Source organism: Oncorhynchus tshawytscha, linkage group LG16 (assembly GCF_018296145.1).
Source record: "Oncorhynchus tshawytscha isolate Ot180627B linkage group LG16, Otsh_v2.0, whole genome shotgun sequence".
NCBI lineage: Eukaryota > Metazoa > Chordata > Actinopteri > Salmoniformes > Salmonidae > Oncorhynchus > Oncorhynchus tshawytscha.
Window position 1 is genome coordinate 49,185,342 of NC_056444.1, and position 18,131 is coordinate 49,203,472.

General features: G+C 41.8%; 1 protein-coding gene across 7 annotated transcripts; it reads left to right on the top strand.

Moving 5' to 3' along the window:
* Positions 1-3,153: 3,153 nt before the first annotated feature.
* LOC112215800 (glucose-6-phosphate 1-dehydrogenase) lies at positions 3,154-15,066 on the top strand. 7 transcript variants are annotated; one of them, XM_042299251.1, is made up of 14 exons: positions 3,254-3,290; positions 4,071-4,109; positions 5,013-5,134; positions 8,794-8,831; positions 8,921-9,029; positions 9,145-9,362; positions 9,590-9,751; positions 9,856-9,981; positions 10,097-10,190; positions 10,384-10,570; positions 12,300-12,535; positions 12,682-12,758; positions 13,249-13,341; positions 13,451-15,066. In XM_042299251.1, the coding sequence occupies exons 1-14, from the start codon at positions 3,269-3,271 to the stop codon at positions 13,539-13,541; spliced, it is 1,614 nt and encodes a 537-aa protein (XP_042155185.1). In that variant the 5' UTR covers positions 3,254-3,268; the 3' UTR covers positions 13,542-15,066. The 7 variants fall into 7 exon arrangements, with proteins under 7 accessions (XP_042155189.1, XP_042155188.1, XP_042155185.1 ...); XM_042299252.1 differs by having other exon boundaries at positions 9,593-9,751; XM_042299253.1 differs by lacking the exon at positions 3,254-3,290 and adding an exon at positions 3,330-3,476.
* Positions 15,067-18,131: the final 3,065 nt, after the last annotated feature.

The window sequence follows — 18,131 nt, forward strand, 5'->3', positions numbered from 1 at the left end:
CACGTAAACATTCATGCTACACACACATCACAATTGCTGCTACCAGACTCTTATTTACTATTGTCAATACTGCACAATTTAAACACTTGCCCCCCAATCCAAATACATGTGTATATATTGTCCTATAAATTGTGCCTGCCTGTATATATCCCATTTGGCAGACACTTTTACACAAAGCGACTTATAGTAATGCATGCATATATTTTATGTATGGGTGGTCCCAGAAATCGAACCCACTATCGTTACAAGCACCATGCTCTATCAATTGAGCTAAGTATTTTACTTATGCTAAAATGTCTATTCTACTCAGCCATTTACTTTATGTTTGTATTTCTATATTTTATTATTTCTTGTTGTTGCATTGTCAAGAAGGACCCTGCAAGTAAGCAGTTTGCTGGACCGTATATACCATATGTATCCTGTAAAAGCCACTAATAAAACTTGAAACTTGAATAGTGTTTCCTCAGAAACCTTTTTACACATGACAATTGGGGGTCTAGGTTCTGTTCTCACACTGTTGCACATATCGCTCAGCTGATTAAAGTGTGGTATTGCACTGTATCCTGCACTATTAGAAAAAAAGGTGCTATCTAGAACCTAAAAGGGTTCATTGGCTGTCCCTATAGGAAAACCCTTTCATTAACCTGTTTGGCTCCATGCAGAACCATTTTGGTTCCAGGTAGAACTGTTTTGGGTTCCATGTAAAAAATCCTTTCCACAGAGGATTCTACATGGAACCTAGAAGATTTCTCCTATGGGGACAGCCAAAGAACCCGTTTGGAACACTTTTTTCTAAGAGTGTGCATTATTGTTCACATAATGGACAAATTTGAGCGTTGGGCCAGTAACCGAAAGGTTTGAATACCTGAGTTGTCAAGGTGAAAAATCTGTCGCCGTGTCCTTGAGCAAGGCACTTAAAGGGCAATTCTGCCTCTTTACAACCTCATCTTCAGCACCAAACCAGTGTCTACTTATGTGAAAACAGTGCGTTTCTATTATCTGTGGGTAAAAAGATAAGAAAAAAGGTCCTAAAAAAATGACATTACAGGGTAAGCTTGAAAGCAAAAAAAAACGGGTTTCTAGCCCAAGGGGGGGTATTTTCTTGCTCACCCCCCCAAAAAAAATCACTGTTAACTTTTGATGATGGGTAGAACTTTTTCACATTATATTGTTTTCTAGGAATGTGCTATTTCACATATGTTGACACTCGTACTGTGCTGGAATGGAAATGACGACGAAAAGTGGTGAAATTGCCCTTTAACCCTAATTTGACTATGGCTGACCTGTAAAAATAAAAAAAACACACATTTCACTGCAGCTATTCAGTGTACGTAACAAAAAAACAAAAATGACACAGCAATCTTTGCTTTATTTTTCTTCTTCCTGTTCGCTCAGAACAAATATGGTGACATCTCAGAAAGCCTCAAACTTAAAGAGAAGCTAAGCTGCAAAAATGTCACATGGTACTTGCACAAGGTCTATGTTCAATTTATTTCACTTTCATTAGAATGTGGATTGTCAGTTTTTAATTACTCATCTACTTTTTAAATCTATATTCTGCCAAAAAGCATTTTATCAGCTCAAGAACTCTAAGACTTGCCTGGATGTGGGAGAAAAGAATAAGGGTGGGAAACCAGTTATCTTACACATGCCACAATATGGGAGGAAACCAGGTACTTTAGTATAAATCATGTACAATATACAGAGCCATGTGTGTGCAGGTTCCACATAATTGCCACAGTTTTTTCCTAACATAACATTTCTGCGTGTAGTATTTTGAGTACACATCCCACTAAGCTGTGTCTGCATGTGACCCCTGGGGCAGTGCATGTGACCCCTGGGGCAGTGCTGGTTGTTACTGAACTCTCTCGCCTGTAGAAATGTGGTGGACCCTGCGCAAGTGTGTATTTTCACACCTGTACCTAACCATGACATTCTAAACGGTCAAGAAATCTTTTATTAGGGTTAGTTTATTTCACAATGGTAATAACAATGATAATAAATACATCTCTTTTTCACTGCTCTGGAAGTCTTATTGTAGGTCTTGTACATGGGTTTGTTCCATATACAGTATTTGGAGACCATTTGGAAGTCATTTTCTCCTCTCCAGGACAAAAGGACAAAACACTGATTGTTGTCTTATATTGCAGCACAAGAACATGAACTACTTTACAGTATATACATGCTGTTACGCACAGCTTGGCTATATTAATGCTGCACTGTTTTTTAGGAGGCAAGTGCAGAACAGAGCATTGTGGTCACTTGCAGTGCAATAGCCTTTTATTCTGCTCAATTATGTTGTATGTGTGTGTATATGGTGCTCTCTCCTGAAGAATCGCTCTTCCGGGCAAATGCTTGACAGTAGACCGAGATAAAGTGGTGATGAATAGCTGTGACTCAGCCAGCTGAGCAATGGGATCCATGGAGGAAGGTGGACTTGGAAGGTGGACTCCCCATGATGCACTTTTTTGATTACAACACATGAATTTATGAAATATGGCACACTGCCCAGTTTGAATGAATGTTTTGTATTATTTATTTATTAAAAGGAAGAAGTTGAAAATGTTGAGGTTTTTGAAGATCTTTTGTAGAGGTTCCCAATTAGAGGAACGTGTGATCGTTTCTGTTTTGGCACTAGTGCTTTACACACTCCGAAATACACATTTCAATTTGTGAGATTCTTTACAATTCACCATCCCAAACGACATTTGTTTTGCTTTAAGTTTTTTTGTGTACTGTGTGTCGCATATATTGTAGCTATCCTCGCTATTTGAGCTATGTTACAATTACTACCAAGTGTGTTAACCCTATTTGCGCGATGCATATGGTGCTTTCTTTTTTTCCCACCAGCGACGCGGATTCGCTTCCCTGAACCGCCGTTCTCTACAATAGCATGAAGAATTAAACCAAGCATAAGCATATACACCGTTCTAATAATCCCCTCTGAAATAAAGTATTTTCAGATAATGGACTAAGGACATCCTCCATACCAGATGATGACCTGTTGACCTTTAGTACTTAGCATTTGAAGTGTTTGCCTTTTGGTATCTCTTCCATGTTCGTTCATGCGGTTTAATACATGACTGTATTGATAATCCCAGTCAGTATTGGCCTCTAGTAGCCTACTACTACTGATCCACTTAATGTACATGTCAGTGGGCTAGTTCTTCACTTTGATTGGTGTATTATTCTCTGAAGAGTGCACACTAGAACTCCACCCCATCCATCTTTTGTCTTTGGGAATGTGCCGTCACTGAAGCCATCAGTAATGGGAAGTGCATCGAGCGCTGGTGAGTTTCTCTTTAAACCAATAAAATCACTGAATTCCGTTGTGTCATTTTAACAGGGAAGAAGGAAACTGCGGTCGAGATGCACTGCAAGTAGCCTGGTGATTTACAGAAGTGTCGGTTGGGGTTTGCGCTGTAATCGCCACATTCTCAGTTAAAGTGAATCGTTTGAATTGGAAATGGCTGGAAGTAAGTGTTGTTTATAAAATAAAATAAAAAGGTATTGTTCTGCCTACTACGAACACATTGACAGCTAGCCGCGCGTTAACGGGTAATTTTGCTGCTGACTGCATGCTTGTCATTCTGTCAAAACAGCCACGAATATGATGCTGGGAGGTTTTAGCTAACGTCTGTTTGGTGTTTTGTTGTTAAAGAAACTGGTGTCATTTCATAGTTAGATAGTTACTTTGGTGGGTAACCAAGGTCCACATCTTTTGTACAGAGCGTGGCTAGTTTGCTAGCTAGCTAACCTAACGTCTCCGTGTACAGGTGCAAATTCGTCTAAATTAGCTAGCTTGGCTAGCTAAACGTACCCCGTGTTATTTGTGGTCACAGCACGGCTAGATGGGTTGAGCCCTTTTAAATACGGGATTGGGTGGAGGATTTTGCTAATAACATTAGAGTGGGTGGTGTGTTGTGACTATTTGTGTTTGCAAAGTGGAGAATGCTTATCCCGAGAGAGGTGCACATTCTGTAAACTGTAGCTAGCTAGCTAATATTACGTTGACCGTTTAATTATCTCTCCCTGCTCTTGTTGTGGGTCCTCTCTCTCCCTGACCCAAGAGAGACCCGCCGGTGGTGCCATTGCACAACAAGGACCTGGTATGATTATGATTACTAGCGCTTACAGAAATAGTGATGTAACTGTGTCGTCTTGCATGTAGATTTTGTGTATTTCTAAGTGGACTTTAGTCTATTCCACTTACATATTATGTGACAAAACATCGATTTATAGCAATGTATCTTGATTTAGAAGAGGTATACAAGGACTTAAGTCTTTAAGATAAGAGTATTACTATTTTTTGAAGGTGGCACACGTCTCGATTTCGTACCAGCCATATGAGAAAAGGTTGGCCTAAAATGGTGTAATGTCTTTACCATATGATTTGTGTTTATGGTGGTTTTATAGACTCTATATAAAGGCTGTGTTTTTAAGTGTCCTTTTCAAAATAAAGTGGCATTTGTCAAAAATATTTAGGGCTAAAACTGTTGTCCTGAAAAGAAAACGACAAGTGCTTCCTGAAAGTAGATCTACATTTTCCAAAGATCTGTTCCTCTATGTCCAATATTACTGCCTATAGCACACACGGAGGTACAACTAAGAATGTTACAATCTATTGTTCTCTTTCACTTATTGGTGCCAGCCTCCTCTATTTCTCCCAAGGCGGTTTCGCTGAATGTCTAGAAAGTTCATTGTTTGAAAGCAGTGTTTAACTTGTTTTGTGTTTGGAAAGTGGTTGTGGCTGTCTGTTCTCCATTGGTATGAATCATGGTCAGTCAGTGCTCAGAGCAGTGCTCTAGTCTATTTGCGTAATGTTATGATATTCAACAAATAGTTTTTACTTGAAGTCACGCCTTCAATAGGCCTACGCTATTAAACTAGATCACAGTGTACTGTAGTGTTCGTGTGTGTGTGTGTTCCTCCTACAGGTGTTCTCATAAATGTTAGGCCAATCAATCCTGTTCTCGATAATAACTTGTCTTTTGACATTTACCTTTGCCTAGGAAAAATGAGCTCCATTCCCCTCTCTCGGTCCGAGGTGTTTGGAGAGCTGCGGAAGGAGCTGCATGAGGATGAGGAGTTCCGTCAGTCCGACGCTCACATCTTCATCATCATGGGAGCATCGGTGAGGGGGGGGGGAGATTCTTTGATAATTTGATCAATGACCCTGCACGGTTTAGACCTTCAAAGCACTGTCAAAAATGATTTTGTATCGTTACAAAAGTTGTTTGAGTAAATGGAATGATGGATGTGAGTGTGTGTGTGTGTGTGTTGGATGCTTACTGGAGAGAGTGACTGACCAAATAAGTGAATCCGATTGTGAACATCTAACCTTTTTATGGACATTTATGAAATGCTCGGAAAATGTATGAGGGATTATGAAATGAAACCTGTAATGCATTCTCTAGCTAGGTTTCCATTATATTGGCGACAGATTTTCATGCGAATATTCTAAAATCTGCATAAAAACAATATGCGTATTTTCCATAATGTTGTTTCCATAAAATGTACTTTTTGCATATAAAAGGCTGTGCGAGATGACGACGTGCACATAAAAATAAATTTAGCGGTTAAATTCCCATGTACCAAATAAATAAAGTTAGAGGTTTCCAACGCATTTTCAACTCTACTGGTGGTTTTCTCACCGAATTGGTTTTGTTACTGTATATAGAGAATGTGCCGACTCTGATATTTGCACATGCGCTCTAGCCAACAGTGCTATCTGCACTCTGTTGGCTGGAGTACATGTATAGCCTACATGATGAGGTTATTATGGACAAAAGAGCAATATTATTTTTTATGTCATGGCAGCCGAGCATCGATTATCAGAATAAGATCCTCGATATTTATTGAAAAGGAGCATCAAGCTCATCACCTTGCACTTTCACCACCCTGTGAAGTTCATCACTTATTTCATCAGTAGCCTAATAAACTGCATGCTTTCCTGATGAGTTGTAGTGGGAGGACCACACATGTCATCGCGGGACTCCAAGCTTACTTCCATATGATGGTTGTTATATCAATGTTTGTGTGTAAAAGTGTTTCCACCAACATTTCTCGCAATATTAATTTGACCGACACAGAAATATCCCACCTTGTGTAGCGTGTTGTTTGTCGACATTTGGAAAGTTTACCGCAAAATCTTCTGTTACCATCAGGCTTGTCATTACTTTTAATTTAAAAAATAAATTAATTATCCGACATGTACTTTACTCGCATAAAAAGGTTGGTTAATGAGGAAGGCCAGATTAATCCAGTGCCTTAGATTTGCCAAACTATTTACTAAATGTAGGCTACCAAACTGCAGAATCTGTTAACTATTTTATAAACACTTTATACTAGATTTTAGGTGGACATAGAAGAAAACACATTTTGTGAGAAAGTGTGTGTTGAAAATTTAAAACGGAAAAGAGGTTGCACATGACTGTTTTGAGGAAATGTCTAAATTTCATTGAGACACATAACAGCGCTTGTGTAACTAAGCAACCCCAGGATCACTTGAGCTTTCTGTAGTCTGGCCTTGATACAGAGAACATATCAAGGTTCCTGATTGTTGGTTATGGTTTGGACACAGGCTGTTTGTTAGCCAATCATGGTCAGCTCAGACCAATTGTTAGGCAATCATTTGGTCACGGACAGTTTGTTGGCCAATCATGGTGTAAGAACGGATCTTTTGTTGACCAATTGTTTTGAGAGCTCAGCATAATGACCAAGATACCCCAGTCATTTAGAGCGAGTTTAACGAGACAGAATTTCATATTTCCCACAGCCTATAATAATTTATTCTCCTTTCAATACCTACTAAGATTATCAATCCAGTGACTAAGTCCAGTCACTCCGAAGTTGCATTTTCTTCTATTTCCTTCTCTAGGAATGACACCCTCTCTAGGCCTACCCGGTTTATTTCCTGTTTCCTTGTTCTCTGCTGACTTGTAAGATGTGCCTAGTTGCTGATAAAGTGTGGGAGAGTAGTTCTGATTTTTTTTAAATGATTCCACCCACTTCTCTTCCATCTACTTTGTCCTGCTCTATTTACTTTTGTTTGAAAGGAGTGGAACGAGGGCTGAATAGTGCAGTGTCACTGTCTGTCAGCAGTTTCCTGTCATAGCAATAGAGGCAAGTCTGGAATCAGGATGGGGGAAGGGTAATGGTAAGGCAGAGCTGTGGTTTTTAGGAACAGTGATTGTAATACAAAAGGCTATGCATAGGCTACTGTAAAATATGCTTTGTTTCCAATGCTGCAGTCTGTCCTTGTCACTCCACAAGCACAAACCAATCACCAGCTAAACCAATCACCAGCTGGTGTTGCACGTGCACACCACCTCATTCAACATGGCCTCATTGCAGTTGCTGTGCCAATGAAAGGGTTCAGTAAATATTGCACGCTTACCTTGGTACAAGGCACCATACAGGCTTGCCGGATGGTACTTTGCCTAATGGTGATGTAAGATTGTAGGCCAAATATTCATCTGTTGATACATGGCATAGGAACATTTCCAATTATTGAAGGTAATCTCAATGTTCACTTCACTGAAGCAATGAAAACAGTCATGGTGAGAGAAACTAGGCTATCTAATAAGGCTTATGTTTCATCACGTGACTCCAAGTTTACTTCGATATGATGGTTATTATATCAATATTTGTGCATAAACACGTTTCCACAACCATTTCTTGCATCATTAACAGCAAGATCCCACCATGTCGGGAAAAAATAAATATCTGTCGACATTTATACAATTGTACGGAAACGTCCTGTTTTCGTCACAGCTGTGGTGATAATCTTTTATATGGTATGACTTGCATAAAAACTGTGGATGGAAACGTGGTAATTGAGATGGTGTGTGTGTGTGTGTGTGAGAGAGTCTACTTTTGTGAAAGGGAGAGAGAGGAATATGGTGGGATCGGTGTTCATGCCTCATGAACGGAACAGTGAAAAGAGATGTTTGCCGAGTCACCCCACATTTGCATTTTTCTCTCAGCTGAGGCGGGACAGTAGGCCAGCATTTCATAGCACATCAAGTTTAAAGGTGTAACTCAATGTGTCATTTTAAAGGCACACTAAGCAAATGATTCAGTATTACACAGCCAGCCAACACACCTCGCTGGAATAGGAGACAGATAAGCTCACAAAGAACAGTCAATAAGGCCATTTGGATGAATGATTTATTTTTGAAGCATTTCCTGAAGTGACAAACATCAGATAACCCAGCATTCGCTGGAAAACATTACTGAGGGACCCGTGGAATAGTGGTGCTGAAACTAGTGAGGAATGCTTTGTTAGATTTTTTTTTAAATGTTTTTTTTTAGTGTGTTCCTCAGTTATTGTTCCTGTATTGATGTTTAACAGTGTAGCTCTGTCATCTATAGTTTTATTTATTTATTATTCTCTGTGGTGATAGGTAATCTCTCATTTATTCCATACCAGCTTTCGTAAGGGTTATTGCCTTCAGAATATTCTTTGGCTTTGTACTCTGCCAGTTTTCCTCAGGCTGTGTCGCTGCTGCTGCCTCTCTGTAGTAAGCAGTGCTCCCAGTTGGATTACTGCTATTGCATAAATCCTAAATAGGCCACTACAGCCTACTAGTAACTGTCCAAACTGCAACCAGCAGTAGTATCAAGTAAGGAACCCTTTTATTTATAGCCTTGTTTACTGTACTAGTAATCGCCACACTGACAGACCTTGAATGAACTGTCTTGTAGTGCCACTAGGCTATATAGGCTAGGGGCCTCTGTTTCAACTAACATTTTAGAGGTGACTAATCTGTGTTTTACAATGCTCTTTAGGGGGATCTAGCCAAAAAGAAAATCTACCCAACTCTATGGTGAGTATGTGTAGCCCAGGGCAGTTGTGAGGTGTCACGTAATAAGACTAATTATGAGCCTTTCTCTATTCCCCCCCGGTCTCACTCAGGTGGTTGTTTAGAGATGGGCTCCTTCCTGAACAGACTCACTTTGTGGGCTTTGCCCGCTCTGACCTCACAGTGGATGCCATCAAAACTGCCTGCATGCCCTATCTGAAGGTAAGACTTTCCCATTAACACACCATCTAGCATTACACAAGGACCCACAGTTAATGCATTTGTGTTTGTGCATGTGCTAAACACCAATGACATTCCTATCTCTCTGTGGTCCCAGGTGGCAGACTCTGAGGCTGAGCGGTTGTCTGTGTTCTTCAGCCGTAACTCTTATGTCAGTGGGAAGTATGCGGATGAGAGTGCCTTCTCCAACCTCCACACCCACCTGCTGTCCCTGCCCGGGGGTGGTGAGGCCAACCGCCTCTTCTACCTGGCCCTGCCGCCCAGCATCTACCACGATGTCACCAAGAACATTAAGCACCACTGCATGAGCACCAAGTCAGTGAGCCTGTTATGTCTACTGTAGTTCTGACGGTCTGTCTCGGACTCCCTCTCCTCTGAATCATTCTCTATTGGTAGGGACTGGGACAGGCCTATTTAATCCACTTGCTGTATATGTAATTGGTATTGTCTGGGAAAGGTTGGTCATGAGATTAAAGTTCCTCTCTTCTGCTGTTAAATAACCAAAACAGGCTGAACTTCCCTCCCTATCTGTGTGTGTTTAGTAGGGGCTGGAACAGGGTGATTGTGGAGAAGCCGTTTGGTCGTGACCTGCAGAGCTCTGAGGAGCTGTCCACCCACCTCTCCTCCCTGTTTACTGAGGATCAGATCTACCGCATAGACCACTACCTGGGCAAGGAGATGGTGCAGAACCTCATGGTCCTCAGGTACAGAGATGAGAGAACATGAATAAACCTTGTCACAGACAGCTGTGTCTCTCAGCTATGTCCATGTCAAGAAGTCTGAGGTTAAACGGTGGTAAATGTTCCAGGTTTGGGAACCGGATCTTTGGGCCAATCTGGAACAGGGACAGCATAGCGTGTGTGGTCCTCACCTTCAAAGAACCCTTCGGCACCCAGGGCCGAGGCGGCTACTTTGATGACTTTGGCATTATCCGGTAGGGGGAACTGCCTTAGTGCTTAATGAAATAAAAACCTCAATGAAGGCATTTATTCTTGCCATCTTCTACTAGTTCGTCTAACTTCTCACCACCAATTCCGTATTTTCTTTAGTGATGTCATGCAGAACCACTTGCTCCAGATGCTCTCTCTGGTTGCCATGGAGAAGCCGGCCTCCACCAGCTCTGATGATGTCAGGGATGAAAAGGTACAGTAACATGGGCACAACCTGTTTAAAGCCCAAAACATGTCTCTACTTGACTTTACCATTGGCCCCTCTAGAAAACTACTGATACCATCTTTCTAAGTAAAAAAACAACAACAAAACAACAGAATCAACAATTGGTCTTCAAACCATCACTTCTTTACTTACTCTCCCTGACCACTGTCTCCCCCTGCAGGTGAAGGTGCTGAAGTGCATCGCCCCCATTACCATGTCAGATGTGGTGTTGGGGCAGTACGTGGGCGACCCAGAGGGAGAAGGGGACGCCAAGCTGGGTTACCTTGATGACCCCACTGTCCCCAAAGGCTCCACCCAGGCCACCTTTGCCACAGCTGTGCTCTACGTGCACAACGAGCGCTGGGATGGTGAGAACCTCTGCTTTCTCTCTCCATTGCATGGTGTTGCTTGTTGTGCTTTCACTGTCTGGTCAAACAAGCTCACTACTCGGTGATAACTCTTAAAGGCCCAGTGCAGTCAAAAGCAGGATTATATTTTTTTGTGTTTTATCTATACTGTACCAGTCAAAAGTTTGGCCACACCTATTCATTCAGAGGTTTTTCTTTAGTTTCACTATTTGACACTTTGGAATAATAGTGAAGACATCAAAACTATGAAAAAACACATATGGAATCATATAGTAGCCAAAAGTGTTAAAGAAATCTAAATATATCTAGATTCTTCAAAGTAGCCACCCTTTGCCTTGATGACAGATTTTCCCAATCTTGGGATTTTCTCAACCAGCTTCACCTGGAATGCTTCTCCAACAGTCTTGAAGGAGTTCCCACTTGTTGGCTGTGTTTCTTTCACGCTGCGGTCCAACTCATCCCAAACCATCTCAATTGGGTTGAGGTCAGGTGATTGTGGAGGCCAGGTCATCTGATGCAGTACTCCATCACTCTCCTTCTTGGTCAAATAGCCCTTACACAGCCTGGAGGTGTGTTTGGTCATTGTCCTGTTGAAAAACAAATGATAGTCCCACTAAGCGCAAACCAGATGGGATGGCTTATCGCTGCAGAATGCTGTGATAGCCATGCTTGTTAAGTGTGCCTTGAATTCTAAATAAAAGTTCTGAGGCTGGTAACTCTCTAATGAACTTATCCTCTGCAGCATAGGTAACTCTGGGTCTTCCCTTCCTGTGGCGGTCCTCATGAGAGCCAGTTTCATCATAGCGCTTGATGGTTTTTGCGAATGCACTTGAAGAAACTTTTGTAATGTTTTACGGATTGACTGACCTTCATGTCTTAAAGTAATAATGTACTGTCATTTCTCTTTGCTTATTTGAGCTGTTCTTGCCTTAATATGGACTTGGTCTTTTACCAAATAGGGCTATATTCTGTATAACCCTACCTTGACCCTACCTTGACAAAACACAACTGATTGGGTCAAACGCATTAATAAGGAAAGAAATTTCATAAATGAACTTTTAACAAGGCACACCTGTTAATCGAAATGTATTCCAAGTGACTACCTCATGAAGCTGGTTGAGAGAATGCCAATAGTGTGCAAAGCTGTCAAGGCAAAGGATGGCTACTTTTGAAGAATCTCAAATCTAAAATATATTTTCATTTGTTGAACACTTTTTTGGGGGGGTTACTACATGATTCCATATGTGTTATTTCATAGTTTTGATGGATGTCTTCACTATTATTGTACAATGTGGAAAATAGTAAAAATCAATAAAAACCCTGGAATGAGTAGGTGTCCAAACTTGATTGGTACTGTATTTCCACACGGAGGTTCAAATAAAATTGTGAAAGTTATGATAATGCCCTTCTGCCTGTTTTGGTGGGAGGTAGTTTTGGCCTTCCATGGTCACATCACCATGTGGTAAATGAGTTAGACCAATAATAAAGAGTTCAAAACCTCTCTGCCAATAACACATTTTCAGTTTTCCCTTACTCCTCTGACAGTATTTGCAAAATTCTTGCTTGAGAATTTGCTCTTTTCTAAGAAGCATATTTTTTAAAATATTTTTGACCATTGTTTTCAATTAAAATCACAGTAAGGTACTTAATTGTTACCCAGAAATGATTTGATAGAGATAAAAACGGCTGCGTTGGACATTTTTTAAATAACTATTTGCTCATCCAAAAGGTGTTCCCTTCATCCTGCGTTGCGGCAAAGCCCTGAATGAGCGGAAAGCAGAGGTCCGGTTGCAGTTCACCGACGTCCCGGGGGACATATTTGGCGCGCAGTGTCGTAGGAATGAGCTGGTGGTGCGCGTGCAGCCCAACGAGGCCGTCTACGCCAAGATGATGAGCAAGAAACCAGGAGTGTACTTCCACCCCGAGGAGACGGAGCTAGACCTCACCTACAAGAGCAGATACAAGGTGAGATACTGAATGAACACACACCCAATCATTCCTAGAAAAGGGACACCCACACACACTACCTCGCCACACTCTCCAATTTTAGCAACCCATATGCAGACACAAATGTTATTTGCTCCATTTTCACTGTAATCTTCTCTCCTCAGGATGTGAAGTTGCCAGACGCCTACGAGCGTCTCATCCTGGACGTCTTCTGTGGCAGCCAGATGCACTTTGTCAGAAGGTCAGTCCGTCTGTCTCGGCAGTTCCCTCTGTTGCCATAATGTTTTGTGTTATGTAAATAAGACCATGGACATGCATTAGGGTTGGGCCGTATCCAGATTTCCCACCCTGTTTCTGTACCATATTATAGTATTACTGGAAGTGCACACACTATTTTTTTTGTAATTCTGTCAATTATCTCTTTCACTCAAACCGTGTGAAGCGCTGTGTGATCCGAACAACTATTGTCTAGGTCTGTCTTAAGAAAACGGGCGGGGTATCGGTTGAGCCTGCTGCAACAATTGGATTAGACCAAGCCGCTCTCCCTCAGCTCTCACCCCCCAAAAAAAAATTGGTATTGAAAATCATACCATCGGCATTTTGAAATACCCCGGTATACAGTATATCGCCCAAGCCTAACATGCATTATTCTGTCCACTACATAGTGCCATAAGGTTGCTTCTCCCATTGGCTGTATGTGGTACTGTCCCTTACATTATATTTTCTCTTAGTGATGAGCTGAGGGAAGCCTGGAGGATCTTTACACCTCTCCTTCATCAGATAGAGAATGAGAAGACTCCCCCCACACCCTACAAATATGGAAGGTAAGATTTACCAGTCACAGTTTAACAACTGACATCTCATGTCAATAGTCACATTCATTTGTCAGGGATATTGTTATTTTTGTGATGGATTTGTTCCTTTCCTTCCTAGCCGGGGTCCAACGGAAGCGGACGAGCTCTCAAAGAGGGTCGGTTTCCGTTACGAAGGAACATACAAATGGGTCAACCCCCACCGACTGTGAGAGAGGAAGAGCGATGGGTAGAGAAAGGAGGCAGGGTGGGGTAAATGAGTAGCGTTACAATATGTATGAATGTCTTCTTTGGGTCTGGTGGTTTCTACTATTGCTCTTTCCTTTCCAGACCTGTCACGGCAACCGCCAAGAAAGACTAGGGAAGCTATTTAATAGTATTGGAGCATAGCCTAGGTCTCAGGTACTACATTAATGCTCTGGTGTCACTTGTATCTGTCAGGTCTTAACTAGGGAGGGAGGAGGTGCCTAACCACTGGGGAACAAGGGAAGAGCGAGCGAACACTAGCCCAATTCTGTTTCAGAATTCTGTTTCAATTCTGAACACTAGCCCAAATCCATTTCATCATGGATTCAGAAGCTGTGGTTGCGATCCGATACTCTACCCTTCACCCAGGAGTGTGCACTTACTTCCAACATACTCATCACACCAGTCTATCCCATAAGGGGGGTACAAGTGCAAACTTCGGACTGGGAAAGTGGTAGAGAATAGGACTGATTCCATTGAATGGGTGTAAGCATGGGCTGGAGAGGTTTCCACTTTCTTCAGTACACACTTCAGGCAGAAGGGAGAGAAACAGAATTAGGCTACTCTTAGACAAAACATTCTACAGCTCTGTGATCAGCTAGTGATCATAGCTACCAAAAGTTAGACCTGGGTGTTTTTACATGGAGACTGAGAACAAAACATGGATTAACCTGTTTTAATGGTGGGAATTACAATGAATGTCTACTATCCTCTGCTATTATCACCTGTATTAAAGGGGTACTTTGAGATTTTGGCAATGAGGCCAAAACTTGTGGATACCGTTATGTCTGTGTTCAGTATGAAGGAAGTTAGAGGTAGTTTCGTGAGACCCTGTTAACTACTGTAGTGTTCGCATGAAAGACTGGCATGGCTTAATCTTTGAGACAAGCATATGCTACTAGCAGGATCAACTATCTGCCATTATGCTAGTAGATACCTATAGACTTTCATTGTGCTAACCTTAGTTAACATTTGCTTGCCCGACTACCTCTAACGTTCTTCATACTGGACACAGACACACATCCATGGGTCCATCTGACTCTGGGGATGTAAATAAAGTGCCTCATTGCCAAAATCCCAAATTATCCCTTTAACAGATTAAGGTTTTTTCTATTAATGTAATCTTTTTGTTTTTCTTATACTATTTTGGACCAAGCAAAATCATGATTGCATAATAATTGCGTTGAAGTGGGTTTAAAGCATGGTGGTTGAATGCAGGGGTCAATATTCTCTGCAGGCAGTTTCCTCTCCAATTTCTTACAAAGCAAAATTGTACAAGAACAAGGCTTTAGTGTGCTTAATTCCAAGAAAAGAGCTGTGACTTTCATTCCTTTTTGTTTACATTTTCAGGCCTATTAAGTTACTGATGTTTGTTTGGAAACAAAGTCTGTCACAGGGTCAACATATGATGCCATCTTTATAATGACGAACTTTATTGCTATAGACCTCATGTTATATTTCCAAACTTGCAATAAACCAGTAATTTCTTCAGTGTGCATTCTCAATTGATACAGGTATTTTGTGTTAAGGGGTTGGTCTGTGTGTGTGTGTGTGTGTGTGTGTGTGTGTGTGTGTGTGTACACACAATCAGTCAAGTTTGGACACCTACTCATTCCAAGGTTTCTTTTCACTTTTCTACATTGTACAATAATAGTGAAGACATTAAAACTAAGAAATAACATATGGAATCATGTAGTCAACAAAAGTGTTAACAAATATTTTGAGATTCTTCAAACACTTTGATGACAACTTCGACAGTGCATGTCAGAGCAAAAACCAAGCCATGAGCTTGAAGGAATTGTCGAGGCAATTCCGTAGAGCTCAAACAGAAAGGATTTTTGTCGAGGCACAGATCTGGGGAAGGGTACCAACAAATGTCTGCAGCATTTGAAGGTCCCCAAGAACAGTGGCATCCATCATTCTTAAATGGAAGAAGTTTGGAATCACCAACTCTTCCTACAGCTGGCCGCCTAGCCAAACTGACTCTGACAGGGCTCCAGAGTTCCTTTGTGGAGATGGGAGAACCTTCCAGAAGGACAACCATCTCTGCAACACTCCACTAATTAAGCCTTTATAGTAGAGTGGCCAGACAGAAGCCACTCCTCAGTAAAAAGGCACATGACAGCCCGCTTGGAATTTGCTAAAAGGCACCTAAAGAACTCTCAGACCATGAGAAACAAGATTCTCTGCTCTGATGAAACCAAGATTGAACTCTTTGGCTTGAAGGCGAAGCGACACATCTGGAGGAAACCTGGCACCATCCCTACAGTGAAGTATGGTGGTGGCGTTTATCATGCTGTGGGGATGTTTTTCAGCGGCAAGGACTGGGAGACTAGTCAGGATCGAGGGAAAGATGAACGAAGCAAACTATAGAGATCCTTGATAAACCTGCTCTAGAGCGCTCAGGACCTCCGACCGGGGTGAAGGTTCACCTTCCAACAGGCCCTAAGCACACAGCCAAGACAACGCAGGAGTGGCATCGGAACAAGTCTCTGAGTCCGGACTTATACCCGATCAAACATCCCTGGAGACCTGAAAATAGCTGTGCAGCAACGCTCCCCATCCAACCCGACAGAGCTTGAGTGGATCTGCAGCAAAGAATGGGAGAAACTCCCCAAATACAGGTGTGGCCAGCTTGTAGCATCATACCCAAGAACCCTCGAGGCTGTAATCACTGCCAAAAGTGCTTCAACAAAGTACTGAGTAAAGGGTCTGAATACTTATCTAAATGTAATCTTTCAGTTTTTATTTTTTATAAATTAGCAAAAAAATCTAAATGTGTGTGTGTACATTGAGGTAAAAAAACTAAAAAAATAACCTAACAAAATGTAGAAAAAGTAAAGGGTTCTGAATACTTTCCGAAGGCACTGTGTGTGTGTGTGTGTGTGTGTGTATACCGCGGGGAGAACAAGTATTTGATACACTGCCGATTTTGCAGGTTTTCCCACTTACAAAGCATGTAGAGGTCTGTAATTTTTATCATCTGTGAGAGATGGAATCTAAAACAAAAATCCAGAAAATCACATTGTATGATTTTTAAGTAATTAATTAGCATTTTATTGCATGACATAAGTATTTGATACATCAGAAAAGCAGAACTTAATATTTGGTACAGAAACCTGTGTTTGCAATTACAGAGATCATACGTTTCTTGTAGTTCTTGACCAGGTTTGCGCACACTGCAGCAGGGATTTTGGCCCACTCCTCCATACAGACCTTCTCCAGATCCTTCAGGTTTCGGGGCTGTCGCTGGGCAATACGGACTTTCAGCTCCCTCCAAAGATTTTCTATTGGGTTCAGGTCTGGAGACTGGGTAGGCCACTCCAGGACCTCGAGATGCTTCTTACGGAGCCACTCAGTTGCCCTGGCTGTGTGTTTCGGGTCGTTGTCATGCTGGAAGACCCAGCCACGACGCATCTTCAATGCTCTTACTGAGGGAAGGAGGTTGTTGGCCAAGATCTCGCGATACATGGCCCCATCCATCCTCCCCTCAATACGGTGCAGTCACCCTGTCCCCTTTGCAGAAAAGCATCCCCAAAGAATGTTTCCACCTCCATGCTTCACGGTTAGGATGGTGTTCTTGGGGTTGTACTCATCCTTCTTCTTCCTCCAAAAACAGCGAGTGGAGTTTAGACCCAAAAGCTCTATTTTTGTCTCATCAGACCACATGACCTTCTCCCATTCCTCCTCTGGATCATCCAGATGGTCATTGGCAAACTTCAGACAGGCCTGGACATGCGCTGGCTTGAGCACGGCGACCTTGCTTGCGCTGCAGGATTTTAATCCATGACGCTGTAGTGTGTTACTAATGGTTTTCTTTGAGACTGTGGTCCCAGCTCTCTTCAGGTCATTGACCAGGTCCTGCTGAGTAGTTCTGGGCTGATCCCTCACCTTCCTCATGATCATTGATGCCCCACGAGGTGAGATCTTGCATGGAACCACAGACCGAGGGTTATTGACCGTCATCTTGAACTTCTTCCATTTTCTAATAATTGCACCAACAGTTGTTGCCTTCTCACCAAGCTGCTTGCCTATTGTCCTGTAGCCCATCCCAGCCTTGTGCAGGTCTAGAATTTTATCCCTGATTTTATCCCCAGGTGCAGTTAATACAGGTAATGAGTGGAGAACAGGAGGGCTTCTTAAAGAAAAACTAACAGGTCTGTGAGAGCCGGAATTCTTACTGGTTGGTAGGTGATCAAATACTTATGTCATGCAATAAAATGCAAATGAATTACTTAAAAATCATAATGTGATTTTCTGGATTTTTGATTCCGTCTCTCACAGTTGAAGTGTACCTATGATAAAAATTACAGACCTCTACATGCTTTGTAAGTAGGAAAACCTGCAAAATCGGCAGTGTATCAAATACTTCTTCTCCCCACTGTATATAAATATGATCAACAAAGAAAAAGCTGTGTATTACAATTGTCGTATATTTAAGTACAAAGATTTCATTCAAAAAAGATAGTTCCAGCAAAGCCCACAGCCAGGAGCTAGCCAGTAACTGTAGACCCATTTTATTCACAGTGCCTTGGCTGTTAACCTGAAGAGTTTTC